The 22638-nt window shown below is 35.2% G+C and overlaps 1 protein-coding gene across 1 annotated transcript in view; it reads left to right on the top strand.

The window, feature by feature from the left end:
* LOC150085431 (uncharacterized) overlaps nt 1–22638 on the top strand; it is an 87661-nt gene that overhangs the window by 5682 nt on the left and 59341 nt on the right. Inside the window, exon 2 of the mRNA XM_090373234.1 lies at nt 5076–5255. Coding sequence (XP_090229360.1) covers nt 5076–5255 — 180 coding nt within the window. The remainder of the gene's footprint in view (nt 1–5075; nt 5256–22638) is intronic.

Raw genomic sequence — 22638 nt, 5'->3', positions numbered from 1 at the left:
AAGGCCATTTTTGATAACAAAAATTTTCATTTTTCTTTGTCATGAATCATGATAGCATTTAGAACTGTGGACAACACGTTTACTTAAGTTTGTCTTTTAGTTTAAGAAAGCTTACATTACCGTAAACCCACTAATAACAACTATCTACTGGTGAGATTCTCTAAATTGGAGTTTGAAATTTGTACATAAACCCACGTACCGATAGAACGTTTTAACACACTACTGCAGCTAGCAAACCCATAATAAACTGGAAAGTATTAGTTTACAAAGTTTCTAGAAGAAAAGTTTGGCAGATCTCGGTGTGAACAGCATGCATAAACAATTTTCCGTACTAAATGAGAGATCGGTGATATTTTCCAGGGGTAGCAAGCGTTTTTAGTGGACCAATTCTACCTGTGGCCATCATAATTTAATGACAATTACTGGTATTATCTCCATGTAGAGAATTATAAGCATTCATGGCTATAGTCTCTTTGCTACTGAAGGCGATCGCATACTCTGTGTGAGTTTAAGCAGCGCTGCTAGTTCTTAATAGCATAATTGGCAAACAGGGTTCTCAAGTTTTACACCTTCAATTGGACGTATTATCTGAACTTTGTATCCCCCCCTCGAAAATGTTTCTTTGCTGGTGATAAGGAATTCTTCCCCTAACCAGTGAAGTAAGACTCGCTAAGCTAGGAAACGGGTGAATGATTGTGTGCTTTACTTGTCAATTTAGTTCCTCACACAAGAGAGGAACTAAATTGACAAGTAAATTGATCATAATCAATACATACAGTATTGATTATGATCCTTACATTAGGTCTAGAAAGCTTATTTTCATATTCCTCACAATCCCTAATTGTGTCCATTTTGTTCCAAAAACTCACCTGGTGGGAAAAACAAGAACTTTCCGTTTTTTAATTAAAAAACAACCCAAACTTTCCAGTAAAATTGGTAGTATTACTAGCACTATGTAGTATACTCTTCTTTGAAGATTTTCGTTTACTTGTATTCAAAAATGATTCCATACTTTGATTTAAAATGATAATCGTCTACATTTCGGCCTTATGATCCATCCATCTACCGTAATCTAGGTAAATAGTAGATAGATCTGGAATAACTCTCGCGAAACGTCCCTCACCTCCGATCGTCTAACTGTTAAAGTAATCAAAGTTCCTCCGGTTAGAATTAGAACAAAGACCTTTCCAACCTGGTAGCATGTGATGATGCCTACGTCATGAAGACTACTTAGAATGCTAATACTGTATTTATTTTGCCCACTAAATAGAAAAAAGGAGTAAACTGAGTTTAAACGTTATTTTTTACTTTTATCATTTCATAGTCGCTCTTGAAGACTAAGCATATTAGGCCTTGTGGAACGACTTAGTTCCTATTGGATGTTTTGATATGTATATTATAATTCATAATCCTCTTACTTTTACTGAATTCACATTACATTTATTTTATATTTGAATCAGACGTAAAAAAATATAGTAAAAACTTGAATTATATTAGACTGTAGCTCTTACTGATAAAGAATAATACTAATCACGAGTACATTAGACTAAGTCGGTTCAAACTTTTCATCACGATTGTCTCCGTCCCCTTTTGCTTCCATGGTCAAGAAAATTAATTTGTAGAGGCATATGAAAGCAAGCTTATGTAGCATCAACCAAAAAAAAAAAAACCCATTTCACAGATCCATTCCCTTTAACGACTGTCCAGTTCCCCCTTGAATTTATTTAAGCTATCAACTTCCACAACGACAGAAGGAAGTTTGTTTCAATCAACAACCCGCTGGCTAAAGTCTAATTTCCGCACATTTATTCTACAATGTCTTTCCTCAATTTGAATTTATGCCCCTTAGGTTCGTAATCTGAGCAAGAGAAAGAATGCCATCAGAATTGAGTCTGCTCAACCCATTGAAGGCTTTATACACCTCAATCAGATCACCTCGCAGGTGCCTAGTCTCCAGACGCTGCAATTTGCAGAACTTAAGCCCTTCTTGGTAAGACCACCCCTTACCAATCGTGTTGCCCTTCTCTGTACTCGCTCAAACAACTCTACATCCTTCATCTTTCCTTCATCATCCTTCATCCACAATATGAGATATAACCTAAAACGATGCCACCTTAAAAATTTTCTGTTTATTCAGAAATGGCTGTGTATTATGATGCTAAGCACTTTATATACATAGTCTAAATTTGTTCGCAGCTTGAGGCTCTAGCCCTAAATGCGCATTAGTCTAAATACATCATACACCATCAGGCATCTCTCATATTGTGGAGTTATACTTCATAACTGTTTTTGCCATCATTGCATCACTTGGGTACCTACCCACTCACTGACGAAGGGCCAAATAGCCCTGAAACAGTGCTGTCTGGGTGGTGGTACCTATCTGAGAATAAGTAACACTAGTCTTCTCCTTAGGTGAAGCGTTACTTATTCGAAGTAGTGCAATATCATGGCAACTCGTTGTGAAGGTATTCACAATATGAGATATAACCTAAAACGATGCCACCTTAAAAATTTTCTGTTTATTCAGAAATGGCTGTGTATTATGATGCTAAGCACTTTATATACATACTCTACATCCTTCTTAAAGTGAGGTCCCCCAGTTCTATACGCAGTACTCAAGGCGTGGCCTGACCATTGCCTTATACAAAGAGAGAATCACCTTTTCCCTACTAGCACAATTCCTGTATATCATTGACAATACCCCATGAGCTGTTCTGGCAGCCTGTCTGCACTGCTCAGAAAACTTCATATCTGACTGCACAATTACTTCCAGGTCTTTAATTTTCTACCACCCTAAATGTAGTACCGAACAGTTGGTACGTTACTCTGGGGTTACTTCTACCCATATGCAGTACTTTGCATTTGTCATTGCACGTTATTTTTAAATTAGTTTTTAATTTTTACAATTTTTTGACAATTATTTGTAAATCCACCAAAAAAAGACATGTGCTCTTCGCTTTGACAGCCGATTGAAATAACCAAATCACCATTCTGTGATGATCTAAGTTTATTTTTTAGCAAACTTTTCTGGTCAACATCTTTTCATATTTTGCTGTAATTTGCTGTATATCTGATATTATTAGAATACAAGAATTACAAACTGATTTTGGTTTTGAGAATATATATATATACACGCACGCACACATTATTTCATCATCTAGTGATAAACATGAACGAAATTTTTAAATATTTCAAATAATGAAAGAGCAAACAATTACCTTGACAATATCAAGGTGTAAAACTTCGGAAATACTTCCTACCATACTTTAAAACTATGAAAAACAGCATGTTTTCATTGCTGGAGAAAGGGGGAAGCACGAAGAAAAAGTTAGTAAAAAAATATATCGCTGCCTTATTAATAGCGCCGTACAGAATAGATAAATTATTCACAAAATAAAATTTTGGTTCTAAAAAATAAGCATTTTTCGTGATACTTTTCTTACTATGCTAGAAATTTCCCGAATTGCTGTAGGCACGAGCTGAAAAATCTACCTGTCATACTCGCTATTAAATTCTAAGTTTCAAAGAATGCCGTCTGCATCGTTGCGTGTTGAGGCAACGTTCCAAAACTTTCGGGTCGCAGTTCGAATCCTAGAGGCATATAGGTCCAGATGTCCTGAAGCTAACTGCAGCCTCGGGCTTTGTAAGCTTAACTGGCGCACGAAGTAGTAAAAACCCTAGCAGTGAAATTTGCCTTCCCTTGCTAAAAAGCAGTGAAAAACTTCAGCGGAGGAACAATGGAATTGAAAAATCGACAGTTTCCACTGCAGAAATGTATAAAATTTCATACAGTTAAATGTATGCATGTTTCTGCTAGCAGGCAGGCCTAAAATAAGACTAAGTCGTGTCAATAGCAGTCTCTTCCTCGAATTTTGCATTTTTGATAATCAAACCTTCAGTTTCACCTGTTATTCACTGGGGCCAGTTATAGAAAATTGGCATCTGTTTCAAAATTTATGGGGAGGCATCACTTCTCTCCCTCCCTGTTCCCTCATGAGCCTGACAGAATAAAAAAAAAATAAAAAATAAAAAACGGACAGAATGATGTTCTCTATTGCCTACATTCCCTATTGAAGAAATTAAGCAACGAGTTTGTGTCATTTGAGAAATTACATACGTGCACTAACAGCTGAATGTAATTACATAAATTAAAATAAAAATCACTTTCACTTTAAACACTAAACTGTACTTTTCACACCTGTTGTTATGTTTGGTAAGTATATTGATGTGGTTTACTTCTGCAGATTTATACATTTATTAAATCTATATTTATTTAAAACTGAATTTTCATATGTGTTTAATATACTGCCCCGAAGCCGGATTTGTGGTTGTACTGATAGCGAAATGAAAGCAGAAATTGTAGTACTCCTCAAAATACATAGAACGATTTTTATTCCTTACTAGTCAGACAAATCTTTTAAGCAGTGCCTAATGAAAAGTTCTGATTAGATTAATTTCAACTTCTTTAAAAAGAAATTAACATTAATAGTATTTTATAGCACTTTACACTTCTTTCATCACTTTAGTTACAGTACATTTATATGTGCAATATTCATTAAATATTTTCTTATGCACTAAAGGCAAAAGCTATTTTTTAAAACCTTTTATCGAATATACATTAGATAGAATTAACTGACCCACTTGTGACGATTACCTTAATCTAAGACTGGTATATAATGGCCTGTTCTAAAGCACAGTCTTGTAATCAAATGTATTCACACCTTTTGAATTTGAAAGAATATTTGACAGAATTAAGGACGAGTTAAATTAGGTTTTGTCTTTATTTTAAAGATCGGTTCGAAACAAAAATTTTTATTCTTTTACTTTTTCTTGCTTACGTCTTTGATGCAAACAAGAATCCTAGTAAAACTTCCGCAGCTCCTTTTATATAGATTAGCATAACTGGGACAACAGGAATGAATCCTAACTTTTTACCCCTCGCTGTAAGTGTCCCGATAAGCAAAGTTAGTTCTGACATTGCTAACAGTACTTCCTTCCGGTGACGCGGCAATTTACCCCATTGCCGCGTTCTTTAATGTTTTTTCACTTCTCTCCCTCCCTCTGACCTCGAACAGCAACCGCCTGTGGCTATCCTGGTTCTCCCGCACACGCCGTCGTCTCCTTTTCCACAGAGGTCATCGGCCCCAGCACTGTGGCAACGTACACCTGTGACAATGGCTTCGAACTCCTGGGCCCTACGCGACGGATATGTGCAGAGAACGGCACTTGGATCCCGTTGGGAATTCCTTTCTGTGGTAAGTCAATGTTATTTAGAATAACCACACCCGATAATAGAGGTCAAGGCCAATCTATTGCATAAACACAAGTCCACGTTACATCACAATAACACACTTACGGATTCGCACTTCTGGGCGATTGACCTACATACAGACAAACAACAACCGTAACCTTAAGGTATTTATGCTAGCAGATATCCTTCCGGCTTCCTTACACACATCGCAAAGATATGAAGAACAAACTAGCTGATCGTTATACTGCTGAATTCGTTTGGATGCCATAAAATGACTGAAACCAAATTTGAATTTGCGTTGTTTCTATTTTAGCTTTAACACACAGATTCATGATGTCCATGTATGTTCCATTGTTTTCGATAATTTCAGAAAATTCTGTTAATAGTAACGAGATATTCCTTGGTTTCTATGGCTAGGCCACAGTGAAACATGTTTCACTACAGGCATGTAATTCATATTAAGATCACTTTTGATTTCGTGATTAAAAAAAAAAAAAACGATTCAAGTTTATTTGATTACATGATAAGTTAACAAATATATTTCTTGTCAGGTCCGGATTATGGATGAAATAGGCCCCAGGTCATATTTAAATTTGAGGCCCTTTATTTATATATATATATATATATATATATATATATATATATATATATATATAAACTATTATTATTAGAAATTTTTAGCACTACTTTAGAAAATATTTCCACTGAAAATGAGACCCCTCTTCGGGTGAGGCCCTCGGCCCTGTTTCTTGTATTTAATCATTTTAATTCAATAAATAAACAGCGACTTTTAAGTTGAAAATAATGTTTCATTAAATTCATTACTGTAGTAAAGAATTACAGTACATACATTATTGTGGTAAAGATCCTTTGCCTCTGAGTTTGTATAAAGAGAAACTGCTGGTGTGAAGATATCAGATGAGTAAAAGGAAATTGCGGATTTATTACCAACAGCATAGTACATTTGTGTACATTTTGCCTCCTTCCTGGACGTAAAACCCAAGTTCTTGGGTGAAAAACAATACTACACTCGTCTGAATTCGACTAATTCAACGACGGTGTGGAAAACAAAGGGGGGGGGGACGCAGTTCCTCCCGTCATTCATGGAATTCCAACCCAAACTTTTTCCGGTGGGGAGAACATTGATTATAACCACTGTGCTACAAGCGATGGTTTACACCAAAGATAATAAGTTACAACAGTGACAAAATTCAAAGGCTATCCCAAGGAAAAGGCACAACTAGCCGCAAAGATCTTATTAAAAGAAGTTTAGTTACGCACCAGTAAAATATGATGCAGCTAAAATGAGTTTGAGGAGAGAGGAAATCGTGCAAAAACCTTTTTTTATATTAAAAAACATCTCTTAAGAGGAATCAACTTTTATCTGCTAACAATTCTAATAAATTTTCGGATACCACCAAACCTACAGGTGTTGAACTTGATCGTGATCCATTGGAAAATGATTTTGTCTTAGATATATTCAGTAGCAAAAAGGCACATGTTTCATGGAAACTCTTGAAATCGAAAAAATATAGATGACGAAAAAATTTAAAAAAAAATACTTTTCACTTTAAACTATGGATTATGTTCCATTATTTTTCATAATTTGAGAAAATTGTTAATAGCTTAATAATTATTCATTAAAAATGTTTTCTTCTGACAAAGTTCCCACTGATGGGACAATGAAACTTTCTGAAATTTTTTAAATTAAAATTTGGAAATTAAATTTCTTTAACACAGTGAGGCATTATTAAAAGAAATAAGGCCCTCTTTACACAATGAAAATTATTTTAAACATATTTATAATAGAAAAATTTTTAAAAATTGATACGCAATTTATGGTTTACACAAAAATTATTAGGGGGAGTAGCCAACCGGGAACAAAATAGGATTTGGTTCAAGGTTATTCATGCGAGCAAAGTAAATGAAATTTATACGCGATACACAAATCGAAATCTGCGCCAAGGAATTCATTAAAATTAGGTGGAATTTGGATTGGATTGTTTTGAAAATCAAATAATTATAGCAATACAGAGTTCGATTTTTCCCTAATTATTATTTATTATTATTATTATTTTTTTTTAGTTGGTTCACCACATTCTATAAACCATACAATGATTTGCAATTACAAGACGGTAGCTAACCATTGGTGTATACAATGAAGAATTTATCATATGATACTCGCTGAACTTGTCACGGGTGTTGGTTACTCTTCTTCCTTGGTATGTCACTGTTCTCGGTTTTGGCAGTGAATTTTGAATATGCTTTCTTTTAAAACTATAACAGTTATGATTTTTGTTATTTTTTTTTATTTTATCTGCAAAGAAAAATTAAGTTCGCATTTATAAACTAATTTTTAAATGAAAAAAAAATTGACAATTTTCTCACTATAAATAATGCGACTGGGAACAAGTTCTTATCACCTTTTCGATCCATAATCCCCTGTAAAAGTTAAGCAGGCAACCTTACTTATGGGTTAACTAATTTTTCATTAAAAAGTGAGTTACTTGCATGAGTAGTTACCTTTCAAAATTGGTTTACCGATCTGCAAACCTGAAACCGTTGAAATTTAATAATAGTCTATAATGTCAGTTGTTATAAATGACTACGGTAAATGAACCGGAAGTAAAAACGCTGAGGGCTATTCTCCCTTGGAGAAAACATGCTTTATTCTGAAACACGTCCAGATGGTATTCGTGAGAGGGAGGGAAAAGAATAAGAGCTGCTTACCCTGTCGTTTTATTATTGCCCTCTGGCAGGGGAAGGGAAAAAATCTAGAGAAAATTCTTTAACAGCACTTACCTGCAAATTATATTTTCTCTTCACTTCACGTTTCGAAAATAATTTTAAGTTTTCGTTTTCTCAAAAAGAAAACAATATTCAGACCTTATCATTTATGAGCATTAGGGGCCTAAAAGAAAGACAATCGTCAAAGTTAAATAATTTTTCCTGAACTTAAATGTATCTATGAATGATCTTACATTTACAATATCATAAATTCAAAACAAATACCATAAGCATGACTGAAATTTCCCAATGAATTACCGTGCTCGATGGACAGTTTACCTGTTACTGAAATGCAAAAATTGACACCCTGATTCAATTACATTCATATGATAGAAATGTTGGAAGAGGTCAAAGAAAGTTTCCAAAGATAGAATCGATGTATACATTTTTCGGGGGTGGGCAGTTTACCTGTTACTGAAATGCAAAAATTGACACCCTGATTCAATTACATTCATATGATAGAAATGTTGGAAGAGGTCAAAGAAAGTTTCCAAAGATAGAATCGATGTATACATTTTTCGGGGGTGGGGAGGCATAATCATACTCTGCCTCATATTTGTAACTATTCGATGTGCACGCACAACTTGTTAATCTTTAAATGTTGCTCTGCCTATCCACATGTATTTTATACATCTTGGACGTAACCAGGAATGTTTTCAAGTGAAGAAATGTATGGTAACAGGGCAGAAGGTTATTGGCAGTGGTGAGAAAAACAGCGCACATCACCAAGTTAGGTTCCGGATGACAGCGAACGGTGTAAACAGTCCATGTCATCAACAATTGTCTCTAGGGAAGTTTCGTGACAAACTGTTGGTTTTGCGTGCAAGACGACCTGTGAACTGGTACCAACTGTAAAAACATGTCTGAATCTTAATTCAACCTGCATGATACACATTTACTGATGTGTCAGTATTTCTATAGACAAATGTGTCATTCGAAAACTCTAGCATGATAAATCTAGCAATATGCAAAATTTGATAAATCTAGCAATATGCCTATTCGTTCAGTTTTTCGTTACTAGATCAGGAATCCACTGCTATATATATTATCTACTGTTTAATCAAGTTTGTATTTCAAAACTTAAGGTATACAGAAGTTGCATACTTTGATTTCCTTAAGGTTCATCTGTGGTTGGACCGATGAACTGAATATGCATCTTCTGAGAAAGATGATAAAAATATTCAAATCATACATTCTCTATCAGATTGTTAAAATTAGTTTTGGAAAGAGTGATTGAAGCTGAAACCTTTGATACTGAAATTGAATAAAATGTCGGTAGTAAATATTCACAACGAGAAAGTTTTTGACTTATCTCGTATTCCATGACAGTAAATGGTTTCTCCACTTGTCACTCACTTGGAGCGGTCTGGGCTCAAGTCTCGTCGATTACTGTAGGAACTTTTAATGGTTTATTCAATTGGGACTGTTTTTTTTTTTTTTTTTTTGTAGTTGGCGCACCGGCTTCTGTGGCCATAATGCACCTCCCAAGGTTTTTGCAGTACTCTGATCCAAGCCCGAGGCGGGATTCGAACCCGCGACCTTTGGGTTGCCAGGCAGGCACTTTACCCACTCGGCTAGCCCGGTCGGCAATTGGGACTGTAGTTAGCGGCTCTCAGGAGGGAGGGCAGGTTTGCTGTAATTGTATGTTTATACAGGAAGGGAGAACAAAATAGGATACAAAGATTCATTTTAGGACTGAGGAGTAAGAATATTGAACATTACTTTAAACGGCAGCAATAGTTATAATTATTTTATTTATTTATTTTATTTTATTTATTTTTTTTTTTGGTGCTTTAAACTTCATCTTGTACAGTATGTTGATTGTCCATACATCAACTTATATCCTCTGTGTGGACGCAGAGAAATTCATGCATTACATTTCTTACAGTAACTGAAAAAAATAAGCAAAAAAAAAAAAAAAAAAAATTAATTTGTCTGGCTAATGATAACAGAATTGGTGTTTATAGAAATCGTTGCCTACACAGTATATGAACATGGAAAATACAAACCAACAAAATAAAAACCTCTAGTGGCAGTGTCATGAGACCGCCCATATCTTTATTGGCCTGCTGCTCAACTACCATCAACTATATGGGCTAACTATGGATATTTTCATTTCTTCAAAAAATGGCTCGTCTCATTAATGACAGTAACACCATGCCCTTACTATCTCTTCCTAATTTAGACTGATTTTCTGTCCTTTGGAGAAAATATCGAGAACGATCCTCTCGAAGTCATACGAGAGGATAAGGTTTTTTATTATCCAAATGATCTTTTGCTATAATTATTTTTGTTTTATTCTCTTGTTCTATTAATGCTTGCTAATTCGCCATATTTAAGAGAAGTGACCTGTTTCTAACCTACTTATAATAAAATTATGTACTCTTTATTACTGTCTTATAACCTCTCCGTATAAACTAATTATTACTAAGATATTCTTCTCTAATCATTATGCAACAATATATATCTTAAACTGTGTGTTTTATTTGCCCTTATCGAAACAATATTTAGATCCTGTTGCAGTAAAAAATAAAAACAATCGTAAACGAATTTTCATTTGCTGGATGTCTTTTAGGTCTAATTCGGACTATAACTGTTTTCTGTGAACAGTATGCCTTCTACGAGTACAGGCAAAGACGCATTTTCTAACAACACTTATGACCCACTCATGCTTACACGGGTTTTTTATATTGTCTCGCCAACGCGTATATGCTTTCGGCAGTAACTCCTACACAGTCACCCCACCTGTCCACTGCCCCACTACATAAACTAAGTAGGTGTCACTGATGTGTGCTGTGTTCCGTGACCGCTGGAGGACCTTCTATTTCCTTTTATTTTTAAGGACACGCTTGTCAGATGACCAACATTTTAAGCTTCCGGAATCGACTTATCTTCGGTGCACATCATCGCTGACAGTCCCCCTCCTAACGGCCCGAGCGGAAGTGATTTAGCTTGCAGACAATACTGGACCTGTTGACATCTTGGCATTCATCACCTGTAACTCCCACATGGGCCTCATTTTATTACAAACAACGTATGTCACTTGTTGAATTTACTGAATTTTTTTTTTTTTTTTATAAAAACCCCAAACACGAAAGGTATCAAAACCTATAGTACTTAGTACCGTGCATGGGTTGAAGGAGAAGTATGGGGGAAGGGGGATGCCGGAAACTTTGCTCTAGAGCAGAGGTGGGCAACAGCCGGCCCGCGACGATGTTGAATCCGGCCCCCTCGGTAAATGCATAAATATAGAAAATCCATACCTGACTACACTCGCCGTAAACGTTCGGCTTAATTCGGTTCAATCGGGAATCGCGGCCAGTACAACAGTAACCAAGTGATTCTACGCAGCGTCAAAGAGTTATTTCCTAATTATATTGTAGCATCGATCGAACGAAGTTCTTTTGGGTTTGACTTCTTATTGAAAAAAATAATATTGGTGCGAGATATTTTATGTTTTATGCCTTTTATAATTATTACAATTTTTAATTTAATATAATTTATAGCCCATAAAATGAGCCAATAAAAGAAAAAGAAAAATTGATGCCGAATGCCGCATTTTCAATGATAATTGGACATTCAGATATCTAATTGCAAATATAGACGATAAAGCTGTTTGTTTGGTTTGTAACGAAACTATTTCCGTTTTTAAAGAATATAATCTAAAAAGGCATTTTTCAAAAAAACATTTCGTAAAATATAAGCTATTTTCACCGGAACAAATGAAAATTGAAGCAGAAAATTTTAAATGTGGTTTGTGTAAGCAACAAAATACTTTGAAAATTTTGTCAAAACAGATAGAGCTCTGACAAATTTAAATATTGTATTTACTTTTTTAAAAATACATTAATAATTTGGTAATTCAAGTAATATAACATTTTTTAGGTTCTGATTTTTTTTATTAAATCGTTCAATCTATTCCGGCCCGCATCATAATGCGAAAATTTCATTCGGCCCGCTGACGAAAAAAGTTGCCCACCCCTGCTCTAGAGACTAAACATGGGTTTCACCACTTCAAGCTTCAAATAAGCAAAGTGGTGGTATTTCACCGGTTGACGAAAGTCATCTACCACCTGCAATGAGGGATGATTGTAAGTTTGATATTTTTGTACATGGAATACAAAGAATACACGACCAGAACTGGGAGCATTTTCTTTTAAATTACGAGCTGAGAACTAGCTAGGGAATAAGTTTGACAATATCTGGAATAATTATAACAAAGATGCAATTGTATGATCATTGATACGTTTATTTTGCTTTAAGCAAGAGAACAGCTATTTAAGAGGTTTGCACATGCCAGATTTTTCTCCATCGTTTTCTGATCCAACGAATTGATAAAGACTACGTACTCCGTCTACTTTAATCAGCCTCTGCCACGAAACTGACTTCAAACAAACTACAGAAAGCCGGTGTAGCACGTTCACTTTCGTTTGTTTGTTTTTAGGGGGTGGCTATGAATTCTTGAGTTTAATTAAGGAAAGCGAGAGGTCGGAGAGGTTTTGTAAATCTTCTTTAATGACGTTTTGGGACATCCAGATGACTAAGGCGGGTTATGTTTTGTGAAGTTTGGTTGAGTGAGTTTTTCTCCACCCCGCCATTCTGTGCTCGGAGACGTCAGGGAATCTCTCTCTCGCTAATGCAGGGAAGTTGTGGGTTAAAGATCTGCAGGTGTTCGCACACGATGCGGGTTCACGGCTATTAACATCGTGCACTGTTTCTTCCTCGCAGAAAAGAATGATGGTAGTTAAAGTGATAACCGGTTCCTGGACCACTCGTGGATTTATTAATGAGCTGTATCCATGGAAATACACTTTGATATCACGTGACCTTTACCATCTCGTCCACTGAGCTCTGTAATGGAGTGGAAAATGAACTAAGTAGATTATCCAGAAGATTGTACAGAGGATATTGACTCTAATACAACGAAATTTAGTATTTCGTCTCTTTGAACCCTCCTCCCTTCAACTTTATTTCCACGTATCCTACTTTAAAAAAAAAAAGTGTAATGTCTTTCTATTCTTATCTTTCAAGGCTTCGATTATTTTAATATCAAAAGCTATGTTAACTTATATTTAAAATTAATTAATTTGAAATATGAATAATATTAATTAAACCATATGAATTGTTATGTGAATTTTATTGTATACAAAGTATTACGATAGTCAAGTTAAACTCCTGCACAGTGGTACTAATTAATAACTGGCAAATTTTATGGATTCCTGACGTAGCCCAGTGGTCAGGAGCGAGAGTGCGTAGCACGCGTTCCTTGAGTGGACCGGGGTTCAAGCCCGTGACTACTAAATACGATAAATATTTGTATTGACGATTTATTGTAAACTCTACTGACTTGGTTGCCGGAGTATAAACAGAAAAAAAAAAAAAAAAAATTACAGGGTAGAATACTGTAGTCTTCCAGCTTTCAATCATTCATGATTAGGCCTGATGGCAGAATCCAGAAACGTCGCCAATTATTATGTAGACGTTGTGTGGGAGTTTAACTTAACTATTGCAAAATTTTGTACGCAGTAAAATTTATTTCAACAAAAATTTGTGGTTTAATTAGCGTTGATCATATTTCACTAATTTTGAAAATTTACATAATATCCATCTCAACACTTTACATTTAAAAGTTATGAACTTCGATATTGGTGAATGGTTATGAGCATAATAAAACCACAGCATATTATTAATAGTTATTAATGTATAATTTCTGTCTTAATAAATGAACCATGAATTTAAAGTGCATTGCAACCTACCATGAACGAAGAGTATGCGCGCAAATAATTTACACAGATAATTCGAGGAAGAATCTAGCTATCCTTTAGCACTTGTGAATCGCGAAAAATGTTCTTAACCCCTTAAACTTCCAAGATATATTGTAGGCCACATATTATATATATATATATATATATATATATATATATATATATATATATTTAGTTTTTTTTTTTTTTTTTTTTTCTGATACAAAAGAAATTTGTTTGAAAAGAAAATTTCTTCATTTCTCCTCCTCCATAAATTTCAAATTCAGGTTGCTTTAAAATTCATTCGCAATAACTTAAAACAAACTTTTACTGTTGTGAAACAGTATAAGAACCTTCTGAAAATTTTCATTTTGGGAATAAACATTTTGTCCTAAGAAACATGATTTTTTTTCAGAACAGGAATCAATATTCAGACAAGCTGTGCAGAGAAATTTTCCCCCATTTCATCATTAGATAGGCAATGAATATCATCACTGGATACATCAATGGATAAGCAATGATACGTACAGACTTTAGATTTGATAAAAAAAAAAGTACATTGCAGTTTTTAAATCTTAATATGCTATTGTTTTGTGAGTATGTTTGGCCTAGTCAAGATTCTGGCGCCACTCTGCTAAATCCCAATAAATTACTGCACAAGGATATTCCATTGTCTCCATTTAGTGTAGAATCAATAACAGAATTTAATATTTGTCTTTAGTCAAAACTAATCAGTCAAACATTGTTGCTGTTATGGATATTGCATCAGGCATCCATGTAAAACTCTTCTCTGATTGCAATAAAGACATCTGCTTACGTGATAATTCTACACAAAATCAACCAAGCGTACTTGGTACATCTTCATGGATCGTAAATAAAAGCATTTTCTAATAAAACTGTACCATGACTAAGCTGAAGTTCATTAAGTTTCTCGCTTTTTCTGCCTGAAAGTAAATATTTCAAATCGTTATATTTTCTGTACACTAATCCTTCGATTGATGAAAGAGTTTGTTTCCTGCAACTAATTTTCATAATTTAGACTATTTTTTTTTCCCTTTTAATTCAGTATAATACGATTTGCTTCTTATTCGTTCTAATAGTAAGCTTTTGAGCACAGTATCTTAGTAACTGTCCCAGTTTATGGAGGTTATTTTCTAATTTCATTAAAGTGAATAAGGTTTTATTTTTACTATATTGCAGTTAATTTAACCCACGCCCTTTATAACCTTGCTATAACGAGAAGAGCAAGTTTGAGTACCATCCACATGAGCGCATGTTGCAACCTCGATTAAAAGCTGCGGGTGAGCGCGCACCATGAGTCATGAACACCAAACGTTTGTCATCAGCGTAATCAAATAGTTTTGATAACTATCATTACTCCGAAAAGTCTGCAATAATTTAAAAGTTTAATTCATCTAATACAGTTATGTCTCCATTGAACTGTAGACTAAATGAAAAAGATACGTCAATCGGTTACGAAAAGTTTAACTAAACTAATTTCATCTGCATTTAACTTAAAATGCTGATAAGTAATAAAATCAACAGCTGAATCATAAGATGTTACATCCAGTTATAAGGATACCATTCAGAAACCGACTTTGGAAACCCAGAAAATTTTAGTATGCGATATTCCTGAACTCGTACAATAGAGTGCCATATATTCCAGCGTGTAAGTTAACATTTGGAGCACTAAAAGATCGTCTAACGTTTTAAGGCCGACTTTATACATCGGGTATAAAATCTTAAGCTCGAATTAAGATACAAACTTAGTATTAGGAACACAAACTGATACCAACATATTTACAATCAATTACATTTCTTTTTTTTTTTTTTTTTCTTTTGGTAGTTGTTGGCGCATCAGCTTCTGTGGCCATAATGCACCTCCCAAGGGGTTTTTTTTTTTTTGCAGTACTTTGATCCGAACCCGCGACCTTTTTGGGTTGCCAGGGGCACTAATTACATTTCTTCGTTAGACTAGAAAGTATTTCATGGAATTCGTCAGAAGTTTTATTTTTTCTGATTTACTTTTCGAGTAAAAGTAAACTTTGAATTTGTTGTTAAAAATACAGGGTAACAATTTTGTGGAAGGGCAGCGAAAATGACTTCGAATTCCGTCAAGACAAGATGCATCGACTTTACCTCCCGCCTCCACACCGTACAGAGTTAGTTGGTTTTGGACGAAAGCCGCAAGGTTCTTTATTCAGAACGCTGTTGGTTTTTTTTTCTTTTTTTTTTGTATCCAGTAAAGCAGACAAACCGATCATATAGTACAGTACACGCAAATTACATTTAATACACCGAGCTTAGTACCTTTGAGGAAAACAAAATCAGTGTATTCTACACTTTGATTAATGATGATTAAAATGCAAAGCTCTCCATTGTATCTTCCTGGAGGATTATGAAATCCTCTTCCATGAAACACGCCTGATTCAAATGCTGTTCCGCATCTAAATATTTTGCCTCCTGCCTTATATTCAGGATACGGTGTCGTTCTTCAAATTTACCGGGAGATGTGGAATGTTCAGGTGTTTTATTCCACCAGAAACGTAGATTAAATGTAGACTAGTTGAAAGATCTCGATCATTTCGTCATTGTATTCATTGACAGAATAGCTGTGCAAGTTTTAACAGCAGATCATTGATAGTCACTTTTCAAACTCCTATCTTGCATTTATAAAAAGGAAATCAACTTAACAATACAAAGCGTTAATTCAATATAATTTTGTATTTATGTACAATTTGTCAGTCACTAAAACAACTATAAATCGCTCGGATAGGTGGCGCCACTGCATTATTTAAATATCAAGAGTATCATCTTCTCAGTAAGTCACCGTTGCTGGTTTGTTGCCACGGGAACGGCGGGGGTACAAATGGAACTCTGTACCAACCGAAGACAGCATGGCTTCGCAAAGCCAGGGATTCGAATGACTGATGCGGAAGTTCATGAAGACCGGTAGCGTGCATCGCTATAAACACCCAGGACGGCCACCAACGCCCGTGACATGTTGAAGAATGCTACAAAGCATCTGCAGCTGAGAAGAGATGCAGAGCACGTTCTTTGACACGTAAAACCGGGTCACGTCAACCGTTAGAAAAATTCCCTACTGCACTTCGTGTCTTCCCACATAATTGTCACCCACAGAATTTGAAGTTAATCAGTAGACGAAGTTTCTAAATCTTAATCACTGTTGGCATTACCGTATGTGTACAAGTCATCAGAAGCTGCAACCATCCATGAAACTAGTGGATTAATACAAAACCCTCTGCTCTACAAAATCTCATTTCTGTTATATCTTGGAGATTTTCCACCGTCAGCTATTCTACGATAATTACAAACTGCAAATATGAGCGCTGCCAGTAATGCCCTCTTAAAATATTAGCATTATTGATTATAATACTAGTTAATCCGCAAAAAAGGAATTTAATTCCTTTTTGAGTTTCTGCTGCCAAATATTACAATAGAAAACCAATAAAATAATTAGGTTACATAACCCAAAAATTTATTCCGTGATGAATGGTATTAAGTATTTAACAAATCATTATCAACAAAATTACCACTTATATTTCACTCCAGATATTGCTCAATATGTTTGCAATAACTGGAATTAGCCCATTTCAGCTTCGTTCGAGCTTGATGACATCAGTAAGCATATGACATCCAGACAATTGCCACTTTTAAGACCTGACCAATAAAGAAATTAGAATTACCTCCCATTCACTGAGAAAATTTTCGTTCAAAAATGATCGGCTTGCGTCTACTTTCGGAAAAACCTTATTGTATTGGAAGAGACCTGGTTGCAGTCTTCTGAGACTCAACAGACTGCCCAATTATGTCTAGAATTTTTCCAATCCCCCATTAGTAGCAGAGTAGCATTCAGTCGACGTTTCTGCTTGATTTCTAAGACTCCATCGAATTGGATAATTTGCTTTAAACAATTTCAAATTGGGACAATGTGCCGTCTTTTGTCGAATTCTGTCCAAAAATTCCTCTGAATATTCACGATGGATAAACTTTTCAGCATGCTGCCAGAAAGTCCTCTTTAAGTAACTTCACCTCCAAATATTTATTGCAATGTGCCGTAGCCTTGAAGTAACAATTAAAGGTACATGATGCCCGTCACGGCAAGAAGCCAGGAACTGACAGGCATATATAATCGGAGAATTGCTATTCACATAGCATAATAATCTATATGTATACAAAAATACATACATATACAAGTATGAGTAATCGTCATTCGCAAGGCGTTCGAAGTGAAAAGGTGAAAAAATTTTCACCAAAGTCCAGTCAAGGCAGGCAAAAAAGTCGATAGGCACTCCTAGATGGCAGCCACGTGGCACTGAGACATCAAGAAAATTAAAACAATTGAAGCGCTCAGAACAGCATCCCTGCAGACTTTTTGTGGAAAACTTCCTGGGGTCACAATTAAAGTTTTGGATGTCATGTAACATTAGGTGGACAAGAATCTGCCGAGGAAAGCAGACCCCCCTCCCCTTCGTCTGCAATCGGCCAACTACAGCCCCGACTGAACAAGCCTTTAAGAATTCCTCCACTCTTCGACCGGGTTAGAATCCGGTCGGAGACCGAACTTCTGAGAAGTAAAGAAACCAATATACTGTCACGGAAGACTAAACATGCAAATATACAAACCATATATTCTAGGCAAATTCCGTCGCATTCCAAATCAAATATTTCAATTTTTTTTATAAAAGTTATTATGAGAAAAACTTCTTATGAATTTTTTTCTGAACATGATTATAGAAAAGAAAAAGTTTCCAAAGAATGAATATATATATATATATATATATATATATATATATATATATATATATATATATATATATAAGCGTATTGTAACATCTATTTATACAGAGGTGATCCAATTTACAATATTGTAGTGAATTTTTGTTGACCACACAATTGTTCATGTTGACTAATTTTGAGAGTATTCTGAGCACTTTATCTTTCGTTGCCATTTTTTTCATCCAATGATATAACCTGTATTGTTTTCACGGGCTGTTATTACTAGTAATTCATCAGGGTGGCACATGTACCCGATTCTGTCTGAGAGATAGTGCAAGTTATATGACCCGCATGGCTCGGATATGTTTCTAGGGGCATTGTTTTCAAAATTCTTTTGTTTAATCAAAAGAACAACGCGTTTTAACATAACTTTATTGCAGAGACAGTTCTGTTATTTACACTGCTCTGATCGCTGATACCATTTTTACTATTTCAACCACTCTTTTTTAAGAGTTTCCCAAAAGACAGCGTAATGGATTACACGCTTTATATAACTGTAATATGCATTGCCGTCATTTACAATGACGGCAATGCATATTTTGCAAAAATGTGAATTGAATGTTCAGGTTTAAATTTACCAAACTATAATATGTAGTTATTCAACATCGAAAAAGATCTTTTAATGATATCATATTAAATTAAGGGGATACTGAAAAATCCAATATAGCGTATAAATCCAATAGTGAATTTAATTCTACCCACGGTATAATGGAAGCATTCATTCTGATCTCTCCTAGCGCAAAAAAAATAATAAGATTGAAAGGAGGTGGAAAATATTTCAGATGCTAGGTAGATAATTGCACATACCGCTAGGAGGCGTCTCTCACCCAAAACAAACTCATTATTCAAGGTCGTAAACTATGATTCATCTCGACAAGTCAGGTCATAAATACTTCCACGAGCCTGGTGAAAAGGTAGCTGTACTCGTTTAGGTGACAACCAGACACCTTGTCCTGCGACAATGTAAAGAATGCTGTCAGAATTGTGACTGGTGTAGCGGATAGCTTCCCGAATGTCAAATCAAGTTGTACGCTGTATTTCATTTTTATGGTTACTTGTACCCAGATCGAGAGAGAGGCCGGCCACTTCAAGATTTTGAGGCCTCTAGTCATAATAATAGTAAATTGAAAACAAAATAGCGTATATAATTTGAATGTATTCAATATTTAACATATTTTTCTAGTCTTTTACTATGCGTATATGCTAATTATTGAGAGAAATCTATTTGAAAAGCTACATGTTTGAGGTACCTTTTTTTAAGTTTGAGGCACAAGCCAAATAGTCCTCGTGACACCTCCCCTGATTAACCTTGCCTGTACTTATACAACAAACTGGCACTCAACAGCATTTGTAAAATTATCCTCGTCCAACCACGCAATTTATATTAAATTGACTATTATTTCAATGGTCAATTTAACACAACTGATATTTATGAAGCATAAATTTAGTACATACTGTACTTGAGTGCACGTTCAGTTCCTAAATTATTACGGTGTGCGTATTTTTTTAAGGCTACTCATTTATAGTTGCGTTTTTCAGGATTATTTTCCCCCTGTTATTCAAAACTTCGTCCGATAAGCACAAGAAGAGCGAAAAGAACTTCATTATAAGTAGCTACATTAATATAACTTACATCATTGATTATAGGGTCGACAGCCTTTCAGGGATAATGTGGCAATTGTTGTCCCTCTGGTATTGGTGCTTGAATACCAGGTTCATTGTGCTGTGGGAGTTTCAGGTGCAATTGATAAATTATTCAGCTGAAATGTATTTATTAGTTGAAATTAAATCGGAACGTAGGTAAGCTTTGTCTATAGTGATTTTCCTTGGCAATACTTTGCTGAGACGATTAAATGAAATTGTTTCGTGGTGCCATTTCGAGAAGTCTAGTGCCACGGGTTGTCGACCTCTGCCGTAGCTTAAATGGTGGTCTCCTATATATTGCTATCAACATAAACTGGAAAATGTGCAACGGGTGTCCAGGAAGTAAGGTAGAAAAGGCTTCTTTGTCGATTCGTTTACTTGACCCAGGGATATTACAGCCTTGCTCGTGGAACAGAGGTATTAAAACACTATTTTACGTAATTGCTTTCACAATTTAAACATAACCTACAGATGAATGAGTACTGCGAAGAAATCTGTGGTGATGACCTGGCTATAGTCGCAGCCAGCCATCACTAACTATACGATTACGATACCTTCGGTTGCAAATTTCTGATAACATTTGTATTTCAAACCTATGGGATAATCAATCATTTGTAACCTATGGGATAATCTTCGTATTACACGCCGTTATCTGAATCATTGATATTTTCATGGAACTGCACATAATCCCTACCACGTGAAGAATTTTTTTCTAATACACGCATCCTTCTTGCTACCCATTACAGCTTACTATTTTACTCTTCGTTTTCCGTGAGTATAACTCGTATATATAACTTTCCCAATTGAGTTTGAATGTTTTAATACGTAAGTGATGAGAAGCTTTATTAATCCAAGATTTTCTTCTGTATCTATCTGTTCAGATAAATACCTTCAACACTCAGTTGAGCTCAGTCATTAGTCTTGACACACTTTTGATCAATGCAAACATCGACCGTATCATTAGTCCAATCGGCCCATTTTCATTAGGAGATTCTTTGATTTCTTCAAACTTAAATTAAACACATTTTTATGCCCTTGAAAAATTCCACGATATAAGTAGTTGGACAAAATTTCCAACTTTTGGAATAATTTTTTCTCTACATCTGTTTTTACATAGGTATTCAATTATATGCCTCCAAATATGCGATTTTTCCTTCATTTAAATACCATTCATATATATATATATATATATATATATATATATTATTTTCTTTAATAAAAAGACCAGCACACTATAAATGCCCTTACTCTGACCCTGTGTTGATCTAACAGCGTCTTAGATAAGAATTATTCATACTTTGGCTGCTGTGAGATTTTGGGGGGGGGGGGGGGGGGTCAGTGCAATTGCATCTCTCACTAAATCTCTGGCCTTATTCAAGTCAATTTTCTCAATGACCTTATCTACCATCAACGTGATTGAGAATTTCTAACAGCGCCAATTCTTTGTTTAGAACTTTGCATTTATTTTTTTTCAAAAATAAACACGTGAATAAATAAAAATCTGGTACTAAAATTACCCAATAATAACTGAAATAACGTAACCACTAATGTATGAGATACTTTCTTGATATTACGTTCCAGGTCTTTACCGTCTGTAGTACTATTTTACTGTTTTATACAGTAAAATTATACTTATAAGAAAGTAATTATTTAAAGTCGTATTTAGCTAATGAGGTCTCCTTGAATTTCATGCGTTTTCGTTTCACTAAGTCTTGCGCCTCTAATCAGTATTTATCAATCAAACGATCACTTTAATACTGCAGTCCCTTATCAAACCAATTAAGTGGGCTGCTAAACATCCGTATAATGATTGTATGGATGATATTATATGCACACCTTCCGTGAGATCCTTATCTAAATAAGACCTCTTGTACGTTTAATACGCGAAACGTGATTCAAATGAGCCCTGGCTTAATACTACTATCAAGTAGTCATTTCTGTTAGTGGACCGTGAAATGCTTCTATTATGATTTTAAGGCGTTTAACTTTTTTGCTTCCGGTTAAAGTACCCGCAGTCAAATTGGAATAATTTTAAAACATGAAACAGCACGAGTGAAAAAACTTTATAGAAGAATTTGTTCTTCTAACAGCGAGATTATAAATATGAAAGACGAGTTTATCCTCGTTGCAAACTTTCCCCTTTCCCACATATTAAGGCTCATCTTTCCGGCCTCCAAGCTTCTAGAACTGATTAACCGGCCATAACTTATCTTCGACTGTTAAAGTGATTATCGTCTTAGATAAGAATTATTCATACTTTGGCTGCTGTGAGATTTGGGGGGGGGGTCAGTGCAATTGCATCTCTCACTAAATCTCGGGCCTTATTCAAGTCAATTTTCTCAATGACCTTATCTACCATCAACGTGATTGAGAATTTCTGTCAGTTTCTTTTCCATTGTCGTTCACAAGACT

The sequence above is a fragment of the Mastigoproctus giganteus genome, chromosome 5 (genome assembly GCF_048544385.1).
Source record: "Mastigoproctus giganteus isolate SK-2022 chromosome 5, ASM4854438v1, whole genome shotgun sequence".
Classification (NCBI taxonomy): domain Eukaryota; kingdom Metazoa; phylum Arthropoda; class Arachnida; order Uropygi; family Thelyphonidae; genus Mastigoproctus; species Mastigoproctus giganteus.
Note: the sequence above shows the minus strand (reverse complement) of the source record. Positions and strands in the feature narration are given on the sequence as shown.